We start from the raw sequence: 16,123 nt of genomic DNA, 5'->3' as shown, positions 1-16,123 counted from the left end.
CTGGTGCAGGCAACCCAAGTGGCAAAATCTTTTTGATGACATTTTTTCCTACAAAAATGTTCAGTAACGTGTTTGTACATTGTAAAAATTTCGGTTCATGGTTGTTGTTGTTGTTGTTGAGCAATGATTTTAGAATATAAACTAGATTTTAAGGCCCGAGTACGTGAACATGTTGCGGGAATACCGTTTTAAAATACCTAATCGTTTTTAAAAAATCTTTCGACTTACTTTTAAAACATGTTTATGAGCAAATGATGAACTGTTGACTGAAAATTAACGAAATACTTGGTATGTGAGTTCTTAATGGATTTAAATACGATTTTATGCACGTTATTTGTTTACATTGCACATCAGCTGGTTGCTGTGATGCGTTATCTGACAGATATTTCACCTGTCAAATAGTTCATTTCGCTGTATATTTCACCTTGTCTGGCCTTGCGGTGAGAGCTTTATTCTTCTCTCTGTACTATTGTATGGTTTCACATTGAAGTTATCCCAAGCGCCACATATTAAGCTTAAACGACTGGAGAATCAAATATCCATAGAAAAAAAAATGAAAGCTGCATATCTTCATTGGTTTTCTCAATAGATGGCCTATTATAACTCATTATATTGCTGTTCTTTTCTTGCAATGTGTTTCGACAAGCCTCATCTAATCATAACCTATATAGCCTTCTATCTTTCCGAGCAAAAATCTATATGAATGGTCGTGTGGTCAGAAACATGTGTGTATCAATACCATCGACCATTATTTAAAGCTCACTTGGTTCTGGACAAATGGTTCACACTGGAGTTTAGTACAGTCATTATCCGATATACGCTATCGTACGGGACCGAGCACAATAGCGTATCTCGAGTTTTCACGTATAGCGGATTCCAATGGAAAAATAGTTTACATTACCGGTTCGAGGGTTAAAAAATATTGCTACAGAGTTTTGCATTAAAGTTTTTTGTTATAAAACCGGCATCTTTTGCACAAATTTAATGCAAAATGCATTAAGAACATTGCGGAAATTCAAAACGAGCATAAAATATTTCAAATAATTTAAATATTTGCAAAAAACACATGGAGCAGTCAACTTTAGAGGAATCGCGTACTGCGAATTCGCGTATATCGAGTATCGCGTACTGCGGATAATTGCTGTATTAAAACAATCGTATCGCCGTTCTAGTTCTAGCGATCCATAACTTCAATGCGAAACCATATAACAATATGAATATAACAAGCGAGAAGAGCTCCACCGGCTGGGTATTCCACCAACAGATGGCGCCACCAGCTTTTTGCTATTTTTAGAATGCATCAGCCGTTCACCGTCTGCTAAACGAAGTCTTTCTATATTCCGTTTAGGTATAGAGCTTGAGTCGTTTAGAAACCCGTTTAGTGGTCGTTTAGTTGATTTGTGGCACTTGGGATGCATCGCTAGGACTAGAACAGCAATACGATTGTTGAAATACTAAACTCTCAAAGTCAACCATCAAGACTGAAGCAAGTGATACATGAATAATGGTCGATGGTGTTGATACCTGTGTACGGCCATTTATTTTAATTTTTTTGGTCAGAATGTTAGAGGCCATTGAAAAAATATGATCGATTAGAAATATGATCGGAAGATAGGCAAAAACACATGGCCAAAAACAGAAAATGACGGTGATATAACGATGTGGAAAAGCGCCATCTATTGAGCAGTTCAGTGGACCTTCGAAGCTTTGGGTTTTTTTGTTTTTTTGTATGGACATTCAATTTTTCAGCTATTTGAGCTAAATCTCTGTCGCTTAATGTGTAAAAAGAGCTGTTTACATTACATACGGAAAAAGACAGAAAATTATCCGTCGATGACCTTATTTGATAGAAAAATCTACTTGAACCTCTGACGGACATGTTATTAGGTCGTACGAATTAACTACTGTGTCACGGAAACGCCCTAATTTCGTTAAGACGTTATTGGAAACGCCCTAATTTCGTTAAGACGTTATTAAAGACACCGGTCCTAGGAACATCTTAAAGCACCTCCTGAATGACCCTGTTAAGTCTTGTTCTTATATTAAAAACGGAATAAAACGAGATTAATAAATTGAGATTAATGTTGTGGAGCAGAGAAAAGACAGGAATTGAACAGCAAACAGCCTTACAGTCAGTTAGCAGAAGCCGTTATCCGTTCCACCATCAGCCTCACGTACAATGTTCAGATGTTAGTTAGCATTAACATTGCACATAAAGAGAAAATTGATATGAGACACTTTGTTAATACCTTTATTCACTAATCGATCACTTTCAGCCAGCATAACGCTTGTGTTTTGCAGTATGCATCCATACATATATAGAATTGTATGTCTGTTGTGTGTTTGTTTTGTGAGGGGTTAGAGTGTTGGTGTAGCATTTCTGTTTATATTTGCTATTGTTTTGCTATGAGCACGTGAGGGCGCGCCCTTTGAACACGTGGGGACAAATGCCTGTTCCTTACTGCCTCTTTAACGCCAAGCTGTTTATACCAGAGCGCATAATGCCTTCCTTCACACGTGTATCAAAGGGGCAGTAGTAGAAGTAGTAGTGGCAACAGTAGCACTAGCAGTAGTAGTAGCATCATCATATCGGCGCAGCTGTAGCCACTTGTCTATTTATTTTTGTTTGGAGATTTCATTCCATGTTCCATGTGTTTGTTGTTTGTTTTATTGGATCGTACGTACACCGAACTAGCTGCTCTATTACTCATTGTTCATGATCTTGTACTGCCGGCTGTACCTCGCCCCTAGCAGGCGCATAGTTACTTAAAACAAATAAGAATTTGCCTTATCACCTAATTTTTTTTTAAATAAAACTTTTGCATTGTAGAAATGTAAATACGGTGTTTTGAATTTGTTTTGTGTCTTTTATATATGTGTGTGTATATATATAGAATCGTTTTGCTTTCGAATTTGCATCAAGTTAATAACACGCAAGAGCACAGATACAAACAGGAGGAGGGGGAGCAGTGAGGAAAGGATCGGGAAAGGATGCGGCGTGTCCTTATTATCACTTCTCTCTTCCCTTTGTTTCCACCTGCAAACCTCCTACTACGCACACCCCATGCCTTGGGCAGGTTAACTCGCGCTAAACACGTGAAGCCATCGCGCACACGGGAAAATCGCTTACTTTACTTAATTTTTACGCAACACAACGACATGTGTGTGTGTGTTTTAACCGAACAACGGCAATAAAGCAAAAGCAATAAGAAGCGCAACAGTTTAATCATCCTAATTTCGGTTTTGTTCATGCACAATTATTAGGACGCTCACCCTTTTATGACATCAAATACAAGCGCTACGAATATATACGCCCGGAACAAACACATTTGCTTTCTCTTCTGTTGCAGTGACAAAAAGGGGTTTTAATTTCTTATTATTTTTTTTAATGTGAATTTTTCCTCCTTTTTTGGTTACTTGCTGTTTCCAATTGTGTTATAATAATTTGTACCCAATTTTGTATCACTTAAACTTGTTTCCCCGTTGTTTTTTTTTTAATCCCCATTTTTCATCTGTATCGTCGCACATTTTTTTCTTTACTTTAACGAATAATGCCGTTTCGAACTCAGCAAGAAAGCTTTGTTAATTATACACATTCCCAAACATTGGAATCAATCAAACAAACAAGCGTACAGTAGGTTTAATAATACATACATTTATATAAGCCCCGGCTCATCCCGTCTCATCTCGATTCTATTCGATCTTTTCGGGTCATCACAAACCGTGTGTCCCCGCGTGTGTTCGTTCTATATGCATTTATGCTTTATGTTGGCAGAAAAAAGTGCACTTTCTTTCCATTCCACTCGCGAACATGGCCTCTTACGTTCCACCATCATTCGATCCATCCACGCAAAGGCAAAGCGCGCGTTTTGCCCAAGCAGAAGCAAACGAAACGCTAAAAATAAAGAAAAACATAAACAAAAGCAAAACCGTCGTGTAGATTATCTCGTAATACTTAAACGTAATGCTATTTATTCCACCGTTTTCCGCGTGTAATCGTTTTTTCCTTCTCTTTCTTCCATATATATATATAATCTACCGCTAATAATAATCATAATTATAATAATCATTATGCATTTTGTATCGTTCTCTCTCTCTCTGCTTCCTCTCTTACTGCATTTCTAATCATAGAGGCTGCTGGCAGTTTAAAAATATATAATTCATATTTAAATTTGATTGAATTTTCTCATCTCACATTGTATCGTTTGCTTGTTTCTTTCAATCCTAAAAAAACAAAGTTTTTTTTTATAATTTAGTTTAGCTGTTTTTTTTTGCGTTAGAGTGCGCTGTTCGCATCACTGCAGCTTTTGTTTTGTAACACTGCAGCATGAAGTTGTTCTTCGCTTTTTCGGGTTTTTTTTTTCAAGCTTACACACACTTACTTTTGTTGTATTTGTTGCATTTTTCACCTTTATACTTCTTGTTGTTATTTCGTACACAGTTGGAGTGGTTTTGTTTTGCTATTTTCAGCACATTATTTAAACTCCTTCCGCTCTTTTTAGCAACACACACAAACCCACACATGCTAACAATTTCGTTTCCTACGCTTGTCCATTTTTGTAGCCTTCTTCACACTTAAGCTAAAATCAGAAAACAAAACAAACAATAAAAACATAAAAGAGCCAAACAAAACCAATAAATTATATGGTTATGCAAAAATAAATAATTAATACACGCACATCATACACGGCGCGATGCAAAGTACGGCAATTACATATAATGTGACAACAGGGTTTGGCGTCACCCGTTTTCTATCTCCCGCTTCCAACGAGTAGAATGATAAAAGGCTTTAATAGGCTTGGCAAACGCACATAAGCCGCAAGCGGAAGCAAATAGCAATCAATCCAGCTCGACGCTGATCGAAATTGGGCGCGGAAAAGGGAAAACTTACTAAACAAAAGCTTCAGCTTCGTTTCCCTTCCATTGCAACCATTTCAAGCGAATGTTGCCTTCTGTTCATCGCTAAATAAGCTTGTGTGTGAGGAGAAAGTGTGCATATAAACGGCTGTTCTCGTTGTTGTGCTCCATCGTCGATCGTTCTCCCCTACAGTTCGCAACAAAAGCTGCCTATCAACAAACACCTCTCATTATCATCATCATCATTTCATCCCATGTTAGACACCACACCGAAACGCGTTCGAGTTTCTTTTCTTTTACGAAACGAAACTGAAGCCTCTTTGAAGTGTTATAGTAGCGATAGGTAGGTAGGTAGGTAGTAGAAGTAGTAGTAGTAGTAATGCTTCCATTTTCATGTTTTCATTTCACTTTGTTTCGATTTATTTGCGTGTTCACATGGTTCTTTTCTGTATGTATCGCGTTAGCTAGCTGTGTTCTTATCTCTCTTCGCTTTACTATTTTCGCTCGCGCCTTCAAGCGAGCACACACACGTGTTTGTGTTTCGATAAATTATGCTTTTAAATAAATATATTACTACTTCTTTACTTCGATTTTACATCTTTGTATTTGTATGTAAGGATTGCTTCTCCTTCTGCAATCCTCTCCCATTGGAAATTTGCACTATAAATTGTTGTTTTGATCGTGGGATTTACTTCAGCAAGCGCCTGGCGTTGCGTCGTAGCGCTCGCTCGCTTGTGTTGGCTACCATCATCATCCGCATCTTCTTCTACTCTTTTGTATTTGTTTCTCCATTTTGCTCCTTTCTAGTCTGAATGTTGTCAGAAATGTTTCATCCTTTCTACGTTTGTTTGTTTGTGTATGGTTGATTTCATCATTACATTTGTTGCCTTTTAGAACGCCTTAAAGCATGCGCAATCTTGTTACAAAGTTTTGTTTCCACTACCAACATCTATTGCGATGGGAGTTTTATTACAACGTTTTGCCTTTATAGTTTTGTATTACTTTCACAAAGTTCTTTTGCGCTTACCTTGCCTAGCTGCTCTAGCTAACTGTTTCAGCCGAAACAGAAATCGCCTAAACTGTCCTACAATATCTTTGTATGTGTGTGTGTGAGTTTGAAATTGCATTGAAATTGAGAATTTTCACATCTCTTGTTCTTGACTGACGTCAATAGTTTGATTTCTGCATTCTTTTTTTTAATTTTCTGCATTACACACACACACATACTTGCGCATGGCGCCATTTTCGTCAAGTTTTATAATGTAAAATAATTAATTTGTATACGCAATAAAAATATAGTCCTCATCGATATAACAAATAAAAACAAAATAATGTTGCATCGTGTAAAGCCAACCCCGCTCGCTTGCTGCTGCTTCTTCACCACCACCACGTCGTGGTGAATCCTTCCAGCGTCCCAGGTTCGCGCGTTCTCGGTCTCTATCTCGTTCGCTTCCGACGGTAGAGGGCACACGCTGCATCCACCATTAGTTGTACACCATCATCATCCATCCAATCCAATGAAGCTTTGTGGCGCCAATCGTGGGCATTTTTTGTTGCTACACATCAATGCCACACCCCGGAAAAGAGGTAGAACAACTCAAACGGAAAACGAAACACGAACCAATCCATTCCAATCTGGGGAAGTCTGGGAGACTGAGGGGGAGTCGCGCGCGCACCTTAACAAGCTACTTCCAGTGCCTGAACAAAGATCGATCGAGGCGGCAAACACGCACAGAGCCCGCGCTTGGATGGCTGGCTTAAGGATAGCGTTTGCGTGACGCGACTGTGTTCGCATTGTTTTCGTGTGTTTGCGGCGTTATGTGTGGTGGCTCTCGTATGTGTCCGTATGTTTTCTTTTTTTGTTTTGCGAGAGCGAGAGAAGTTTCTAAGGATAACTAGTTTGTAATTGTTAGCTGTGTTTGTTTTTTTTTTTCTTCTATTTCTGCAATGTTGTAATTGTTCGTCTGTTTAACGAGTTTATGTGTGTTTTCGTAACTTTCTTAGCTGTGGAATGGAAGAAAACAAAAACACAAACGAAACACAACACAATGGAAAGAAGAAGAAGAAAGGAAAAAAGAAAACAGAATGAGAATAACGTTCAATTTTGCACTACCCCCGCGGTACCCCTCCACAGGATCCAATTCCAAAACTACATAATTACATATACATAGAGATAGATAATCATACACCAACTAAAGCGGATCGGGTGACGCATGATTGGGTTGGTGTGTGCGCCCTTTTTATTGCGGTGCCGCTCCCCCAATCATACGTCACCCGATCTTGCCGTACGAAGCCCATTTGCGAAGCAGAACGGAAAGCGTATTTGCGTATGTAGTGTACTGCGCGGGATCAGCATATCTTCCCAATGCACACTCATGCAAACCCTCCTCTCCTGCGATGCACTACCACCGCCGTATACGCTTTCCCTTCTTGTTGTCGTCATCGCCCGCGTGTCTTGTTTGTTGTTGGCCAATTGAATGAATGTTTTCTGTTTTGCGAAATGAATTTGCTGAACCCATCCATCATGCTAGTTTGATGCGAGCGCGTAATGTGTGTGCTTCGTGAGAATGATGGGAAAACGGAGAAGGAGGTTTAACCAGCAGAGCAGCTTGGTTAAATAGCGTAACATAAAACAAACACAAACGTAAAAAAAAAACACATAAAAAGAGGCCCTCTCTTTACAGGGTTTCTCTGGGGTTATCATAGCTGTGGGATACTATCTGGACCCTTTCTAATTGGAAATGAACTTTATATGATGACAATTTAAATTTCCTATTGGATTTGTCCCAAAAGGATGCTATAGAGTCCAATTCGTTTCACATGAAGTTCATTTCGAGCAAGAAAAAGAAAGTATCTCTCAAGTATGAGATATACCCCTTAAAACCCTATTTCAACACAACGTCACAACACAAATGGAAGTTAAATGTGCTACCGCCCCGCAAAAGAAAGGAAGATTCCGGATCAATGCTGATGCAGTAGTAGTACTAGTAGCATGTAGTGAATAGCGCATTCTGCTGTGATTGTATGTTCGTTCTGTGCGTGTGGTGAAATGGGAAGAGTGGTGTGATTGGGAAGAGTGAACGATAAGAAGCTCGTTTTATCGTGCCCTTTTCCCCGAATGCTTCCAATGCTGATTTTGTTAGCACGTTTAATGGCTCTGTGGAATGCGAAAACACAGTCCGCGTGTTCTTAAGTGTCTAAAAATAGTTACAAGACGGTAAAACTCTTTGTTGAGGCAGAGCTTGTTCTTCGGAGAATAGTGGGTATTATATGCAGCCGCAACCGGTTGTGCTTGTTCTTCTTGCTCACAGCAGATCAAGAGTATATCCGATCATCTACCGGAGATATTGTATAATTAGTGTTTCACATTCATCTATAGTAAGAAGTGTTTTCCTAAGTTAAAAATCACAACAAGTTTAGTACAGTGTTTGCAGATGGTGTAAAGTGTTCAAAACATTAAACTCACGCGTTAAAGGTTAATCTCAAGTGGGGTGTAAGCTTTCATTTTTAGAGAGCAAAAAACAGTGTCATATCAAACCCGGAGTTGGATAGAAAACAAAATCAAACTAACATTCGCAAACTGACAAAACTGGAAAGCCATTCTCGGTGTGAATGCTGCAGAGGAGATACACGGTTGTTGTTGTTGTTGGTGGTGGTGGTGGTCGTAGCATCACACGACTCGTCTGCACACACTGGCCGGGGATAACGGGGAAGGTGGATGGTGCTCGCACGGGTAAAGTTTACGGGAGCAGAATTTAGAAACTAAACGGGCAAAACAAGTCTAAAGGCAATAGAACTAAAAACGTGACTGGCCAACGCAAAAAAAAAATGCGCACAAACTTTCACTAACGTCTGCTGCTGAGGCTTGGGGTTGATGCAAATGCAAAACAAAAAACTAAAATCCACATTCGCCACCTCAATGGTTTCTTGTGGCGCTGCTCCTCTGCCTCGCGGCACAAAGAAACCAAACTGGCGCGGCGTGCGCACGCAAGGGTTGGGCTACGATTATTATGATGATGTATGGATGTGGATGGGATGGGATGGGTTGAAGAATGGTAAAATTCCGATTTACTTTTTCTTCAGTGTAAAGAATGACCGTCTCTTCTGTTCATCCTTCTGAGAGGAAGCGGGCAGCGTTAGCGAACGACCTTCGCCGCTAGCGTCAAGCTCGCATTGTGCTTTCAAAGCGGTTACCCATTGCTGCATCTCCGCATCGTCGTGACACTGGAGCAGGAATTCGCCGCCATTCGATAGCCTGTTTAAAAGTAAGAAGAGATTTTTTATAAATAAAATACTTCTGGAATGATTAAATACAGTCATCGCAACGCATCTTACTTGATTCTGAACACGTGCTTCTTCTTCGTGTAGTCGCTGGCGATCTCGATCTGGGCGCCCTTCAGCTCTAGCGGCGGCTCGCCGCGGAACGTCTGCTCCGGTACCGATTTCGCCGATCGCTGATCCTTGAAGAACGTTAACCGGCCGGTGCGGGCAACGCAGTACACCTGTTTTAAAAGAAAGATGAGAGAAAGAATGCATTATTAGAATCGTAAAAATAATCGTTTTAAACAAACCAAACGGCTTACCTTATCCCAGGAACGGTTCGAAGCTTTCTTGGTAGTGGATTCCCATTCGTGCTTGCGGGTAAGGATGCCTTCCTGTGCACCTTCGTCTGCGCCACCTGGACTAGGACGATCTGAACGCGTGAATAAATGGTACGGAGAAACGGCGAAAAATGGGGAGGAAAAATCGTGTCCCAAAAAGATGGAAACACAAACAGCGCGTGGTTAGTAGAAGTTAGTAGATTAAGGAATGTTGCTTCAGTTATCATTATTATCTTCTTCTTCTTCTTCTTCTTCTTCTATTGTTTTTGATATAGTTTCAAGCCTCACTACTACAACGAAATGCCATTCCGCAATTCAATTGCTTTAAAGGGTCGCTTTTGCAGTCGCGCTTTTCTACTACTTGCCGTGCAAGTGTTGGCGGTGGTGGTACAATGCTTATCTACTTTTAAGCTTATTTCATTTTTTTTGGGTATAAAAAAAAACATCACAGCACAACATCAATACAAGGATTCATGCAGGTTTCATCATTACGTACTGATAACACCATACGCGACAAACTTTATCATGCAAAAAAAAAACACATTAAGCGATAAAAATGGAACAAAACGGGCGCGGGGGATACAAATACCTTCTACTTGGTGGGGAGGCGTTGTGCTCCTTGCTTGAACAGAGGGAGAGAGAGAGCGACGGTAACGATCCGGAGCGAGAAAGGGATATTAATCCCTTGCAAAGAAATTAATCGGTTTTTTGGGTCGAATTTTGGGATTAAATTTGGAATAAATAAAGCAATAATGTTTTGGCATTTAAGGACGGGACGATGATGATGATCCAAAATAGCCGACTATTTTTAGATGAATGAGGACAAAAGCGCACCAATATTAGCGTTGGGTTGGGGATAAAGAAGGGATTAAGGAAATAAGAAGTAATAACGCAAATGGGATCTTTTTTTTTTGTTGTTTCTACGCCGCTGTGGCCGTCACTGTTTGCACGATTAACCAATACCTTCGTCATCGGAGGCTGCCCCGTCGTCCGCCTTCGAAGCGGTGCGTTTCCACCGGAAGCTGCGGAACGGACTCTTGGAGCGAGACCGTCGACTGACCTTGACGCCGGCCGATGCACTGGCCGAGCTGCTGGATCGCTCCTTCGGTACGCCAGAATGCCGCCGCGACACGAGCGTTTCTCCGGCGACTGAGCGCGCGCCCGTGTGTATGTTAATGGCGTGCATGTTGTGGGCCGTGGATGCAGCAAGATACATCGACACACGTTTTTTTTTTGCATTGGGAGGAAGGTTGTGGCGGTGGTGGTAGTTGTAGGGTGATAAAACAAATTTGGGACATGCAGCAGCATAATGCAGCGAGAGAGGTCGGTGATGATGATGACGAGGTGAGCATGGTGTACACATTTCGATTCGGTTGATTTGGTTTTTACGGAAGGGAGAGGCCACACACAGGTGATGGTGGTGGTGGTGTCGTTGATCGATCGGTGGTGATAAGAAATAAAACGAATTGAAGATAAAATTATGATAACGTGACATTTTAAACACAAAAAAGGGAAACATAAAGAGGGAAAACGGGGATTTTGGTGTAACGTAGCTGCTATTCCTCCAAATAGCTCATCAAGAGTTAAACCCACCACCGACGCGTGAAAGATAAATAGATATCCGTAATAAAGGGGTTTAAACCGCCACCAGGTACAAAAACATGTAGATGAAATGATTTCACATAAATCTAAATACAACACAAAGAATGTAACGCACACACACACAAAACGCCCACGATAAATACTTACAAGAGGATCGCTTCGGCACTGCTCCGGTGGATCCGGAGGAGGACGAGTAGGTGGATTTGAAAATGGAAGTGCTTTGCTCAAGTGACGCACTTCGAAACGAACCGAACAGTGTTCGGGGTTTTCGCACATGCACTGGGACGAAGACAAATCCATGTACCAAAACACACAACCGAACACCAAAACACAGAAAGTCCCCGCGAAAGCAAAACCCAAAGTAAATGAAAATAATATTAAACGAAAGTGTTTGTTTGTAGATAAAAAGGCACAATGGTAAAATCAATCATGTTAGAGAATCAAAATAAAACATATAATAATACAAATCAATTTCAAAAACTATATCAACGACGCACACAAGGAAAGCTTAAAGTAGATAAACGACACACCTCTAAAGCGAACTGGCTAGTGTAGAATTGCACGGAAGTAGAAAAACATTAACAGAACAAATAAATATGTACAACTATTTGTTCTAGAGTAACAAACTAAAATGCACAAACAAAGAAAACATTACAGGGGTTTTCAAGTCACTTTCGAATCTGCACATCATTACAGGGGGTTTCAAGTCAGTTTCGAATGTAAACGTTGGTATTCACCGCACGTCATTCATAAAAAATATGAATCTCTCTGATATTTCATTTCCATCATCATAATTTTTAATTTCTTCTGCATGATTTTCAACACTTCCCATGCTGGATTGAGTTCGACAGTTTTTTTGGTGATGTGTTGAAAATCTTGTGTAAAAACTGAATTTTATTATGCAAGCAAATGCAGCATTCGGCAGCTGATGAAAAACATCTTGGAGGTGCGATGAATAATTATGTGCACATTCGAAAGCGACTTAGAAAACATTGTATTCACCACTTCCAAGATGTTTTTCAACAGTGTATTTTCGTAAAAAAAAGTCAGTTCTTACACATGATTTTCAACGCACCACAAGAACTGTCAAAACACAATTCAGCTTATGACGTGTCGAAAATCTTGTGAAAGAACTGAACAATTATTGTGATGCAAATACAACATTTTACAGCTGTTGAAAAACATCTTGGAGGTGGTGAACAATGATGTGTACATTCGAAAGTGACTTTAAACACCCTGAAATGTTCAGTTTCAATAAATGTACAAAAATAAGGCATTGCCATATTAGTTGAGGCTAGAGCTAAGGGCTAAGAGGCTTTTGAAACGCACGCACACACACAAAGGTGGAGAGAAGATAGTACTACACAGTACAATATACAAGAGAGTAAGAAGAGATAGGTGTGTTAATGCTCAAGTACCTGTCTGGGAAATGGGTCTTTCTTTTTCTACTGGTGAAGTGGCACGCATAGTGACTACAGGTGTGTTGGTTTTTGTTTTTTGCAAAGAAAGTTTAGAACGTTTGCAATTTCCAGATGTGATTTTGCGGGTAGTTTTTAGTAACGTTGTTTTAGAGGGTTTGCAGGTTTACGCCACACACATACACACATCAAGTTTTGTTCCAATCGAAAGTATGCGCCAATGGGTTATTGATTTTTGTTTGTTTGTTGGTTAATATTGTATTAGCATTGTGATTTCGCGCGGGCAGCGTGTAAGAAAAACGAATTGTGAAGGTATTTATATATATAAAGAAAGGTACGGTTTTTGTGATACAACATTGTTAGCAGTAGTAAACAGTAGTAATAGTAGTAGGAAAAGTATTTTAGTACGTAAAAAATACAAAGTTAGGAAAGAGAAATGGTCGAGGAATAGTCATTGGAGACAGGACAAAACACTGGATTGTGGGACATTCAAGGAGGATGATGCACTCGGCAACGGGGTAGGAAGAAGGTAGGATCGTTCTTTACAGCATCGCTACGGTACGAAAAGAATCGCTCACCTGACTCCTGCTCTCGGGTGGAATGTGGCGATCCGGGTGCATCGGCTGCGTCACGGGCTGCGGCTGCTTCCTGCTGCCGGATGGCTTCGGCCTCTGCCTCGGCCGCCGCACGTGCTGCCGCCGCTTCCGCTTCGAGCCGCTGGCGTTCCGCTTCCTCGGCCGCATCCTGGCGACGCTTCATTTCTTTGAGCTCAAACTGAAACAGAAAAGAGAGCATTTTTATTCAAAATTTACTCCAAAAAAGAAGATGGAAGAAGTTGGAGCATGAATACTGACCGTTGTCAATCGCTCCAATGCGCTAAAGCGTTCCTCTTGGGCGGCGGCAGACTTCTCGAAGGCTTCGTGCTTCTTGATCAAATTCTCCACCTCGTCGATCGTGTGGCCCAGCTCGGTCGACATCAGGTACGGTTCCTGTGCGATAAGCCATGCCTCGGCGACGGCAGCATCCCGAGCGAACTGATACACCTCCAGGACTGCGCATGGTGAGACACAGAAAGAGAAACACAGATTTAATGCACCAAATTCCATACAATCCAACATCCAAGGCGCCTCCGCGTTTGCACTTACTCAGCTGCAGGTTCTCCCAACGTTCCTCCCACCGATGGAGCAGCGCATTCCGGCTGTTGGTAAGCTGCAGCAATCGATCCTTAATATCCGCCGACGCGTAGTGGTTGCGCGACAGCAGCTCCTTGCCGAGCGCCAGGCACGCGCTAAAGTTGTCCTCACGCGTATCGATCTCCGCCTTCAGGCTCTGGTGGTTGTTCATCAGCAGCTCGACGCCCGACACGTCGCGCGGCTTCTCGGACGTGTTCATCTGCCGCACCACGTCCTCCATCCACAGCATCAGCGTGCGCACCATGTTGAAGAACTTGAACAGATCGCCCGTATCGGCCAGCTTGCCCCGGCGCTCCTCGCACATCGACTGCAGGTGGGCCCAGGCGTTCAGCACCTCGTGCTCGCGGTTCGTAATTTCGCGCGCCTTCTCGCCCGCGTACGCCGCCTGCAGTTTGGCCGACTCCTCCTGGATCTGCTGCACCTGCGAGTGGAGCGTCATCAGGTCCTGGATGAAGTTCTGGTGCTTGCGCTGCAGCGCCGACACGACACCGGCGTCGCGGCCGAGCTCCTCCGACACGCCGTGCTGCTTCTCGTTGATGCGGCCCAGCACGTCCTTGCAGTCGTGGAAGAACTTGTGCAGTTCGCGCGAAGCGGCTAGCATCGCCTTGCGCGTTTCGATCAGCTCGAGCAGATCCTGCCACGACTCGTTCAGCCCGTCCTTCCACTCCGCGATGGTGGCGCTGTCCGAGTGCCCAGCATGGATCAGATCGTCCGCAATGCCGTTCGCCTTCGCCACCCGCTCGCTGCCAACGGTGGCCGTATCCTGCGCGAACTCGTTGAACCGTTCCCACAGCAGCGTAATGTGGTCGTAATCCTGGCCCAGCTCGTGCGAACCGGCCACCACCTCGCGATCGGTAATCCACTGCTCCAGATCGTCCACCTCGCGGCTCAGCATGAACAGCTGCAGCGCCTCGTCCAAGCGGGCCCGGCGCTCTCCGGCCAGATCCTTCAGTCCGGCGTACAGCTTGTCGAGCTGGGACTGCTTCACCGACACCTGGTCGCTGTACGCGTGCTGCTCGGTCGTAAGCTGACGGGCGGTCTCACCCAGCTGACGGATCGTGTCCGCATAGTCCTCCACCGACTGCTCCAGACTTTCGTGCTTCTTCATCAGATTCTGGGCGGACGTTTCGTCCTTGCCGCGGTCCTCCACCATCATGTACAGCTCCTGCTCGCTCATCCACGACTCAGCCTCGGCCGCGTCGAAGAAGTACTGCTGCACCTTCTCGGACTGGTCGAGCTGGCGGTGCCGGTTCTCGACCGCATCCTTCAGCTCCTGCCACTTCTGCGTCAGCTGGCTGATCAGATCCGCGTACGAGCCCGCATCCTCGTGCCCCTCGTCGATCAGCTTCTGCCCATTGTTGCAGATCGTCATGATGCGCGGCTCGTGGTTGTCGATCTCGGTGTTGAGCGACTGGTGCTTCTTCTTCAGCACGTGCACGTTGAACAGCGAGTTGCCGTACTCGGTCGACTCGGCCAGCGGCATCTTCTCGTCGATCCACAGCTTCTCGTCCTCGACGTCGCGCCGGAACTGGAACGCTTCCTTCTTCTTCTCCAGCTGGCGCTGGCGCTCCAGCAGCGGTGCCTTGATCTTTTCGAAGCGCGCATTCACCGCCGTCTTCTTCTCGACGATCGGCTCGAGGACGTCGGACGGGGCCGTCTTGGTCAGCACCTCCGTCTGCTTGTCGAGCTCCTCGACCTGGCGCGCCTTGACCGCCATCTGCGTCTGGATGATCTGCTGTTTCTGCATCAAGATGTTCACCGAGGTCAGATCGTTGCCCGTGTCCGTGTTGATGATCTGCTTCTCGAGATCGTCCATCCACGAGTCGATGTCGTCCACGCTCTGCTGCACAATCACCTCGCGCTTGGCGTCGAACAGCAGCGCACCCTTCTCCTTGGTGCTCGTCTCCAGCTCGTCAAAGTTCTTGGACAGATCCGTCAGCTTCGGCTCAATGATCTCCTTGAACTCGGGCTTCTCCACCATCAGCTCCTGGGCGGCCTTCTTCGCCTCGTGCAGGCGCTCCTTGTTCGCGGCAATTTCCGCCTCGAACGCCTGATGACGCGTCCACTTCGAGTGCACAGTCTTGGCGCTGCGGTACGTGTCGTCCTGCGCCGTGATGTACTTCTCCTGCACCCACTCGGTCAGCTCCTCGATGTCCTGCAGGAACTCGTGCAGCTTCACCTGGTTCTTCAGCTTCTCGTGCAGCTCCAGCGCACGGTTGCGGTTATCGTCACGGCGGTGCGCGATGCTCTCCGCGCGCTTCGTAATCTTGTCCGCATCGAAGTGATCCTTGCTCGTCATCTGTCCGGCGACCTGCACGATCGTGTTGAACTTCTCATCGTTCGCCTCCATCGTGGTGAGGAACGCTTCGTGGCGCTTCAGCTGGTTCTCGGCCTGCTCCAGGTTAACCGGCGTGTCGTCCTTGCTAAGCACGTGCTCTTGCTGGCTCAGCAG

General features: G+C 44.0%; 1 protein-coding gene across 15 annotated transcripts in view; it reads right to left on the bottom strand.

The window, feature by feature from the left end:
• Positions 1 to 3,388: 3,388 nt before the first annotated feature.
• Positions 3,389 to 16,123, bottom strand: part of LOC121598658 (spectrin beta chain) — a 36,091-nt gene continuing 23,356 nt past the window's right edge. For 8 of the 15 annotated variants that reach the window (XM_041925795.1, XM_041925797.1, XM_041925796.1 and 5 more), the window contains exons 4-13: positions 13,624 to 16,123; positions 13,333 to 13,529; positions 13,057 to 13,252; positions 12,479 to 12,532; positions 11,208 to 11,339; positions 10,422 to 10,607; positions 9,441 to 9,550; positions 9,193 to 9,359; positions 8,930 to 9,112; positions 3,389 to 6,861 (exon numbers count right to left, since the gene is read on the bottom strand). The exon at positions 13,624 to 16,123 is cut by the window's right edge and continues 3,087 nt beyond it. In XM_041925795.1, coding sequence (XP_041781729.1) covers positions 6,858 to 6,861; positions 8,930 to 9,112; positions 9,193 to 9,359; positions 9,441 to 9,550; positions 10,422 to 10,607; positions 11,208 to 11,339; positions 12,479 to 12,532; positions 13,057 to 13,252; positions 13,333 to 13,529; positions 13,624 to 16,123 — 3,729 coding nt within the window. In that variant the 3' untranslated portion in view covers positions 3,389 to 6,857. The remainder of the gene's footprint in view (positions 6,862 to 8,929; positions 9,113 to 9,192; positions 9,360 to 9,440; positions 9,551 to 10,421; positions 10,608 to 11,207; positions 11,340 to 12,478; positions 12,533 to 13,056; positions 13,253 to 13,332; positions 13,530 to 13,623) is intronic. The other 7 variants (XM_041925806.1, XM_041925805.1, XM_041925807.1 and 4 more) reach the window with 7 other exon arrangements.

The sequence above is a fragment of the Anopheles merus genome, chromosome 3L, assembly GCF_017562075.2.
Source record: "Anopheles merus strain MAF chromosome 3L, AmerM5.1, whole genome shotgun sequence".
Lineage (NCBI taxonomy): Eukaryota > Metazoa > Arthropoda > Insecta > Diptera > Culicidae > Anopheles > Anopheles merus.
Note: the sequence above shows the minus strand (reverse complement) of the source record. Positions and strands in the feature narration are given on the sequence as shown.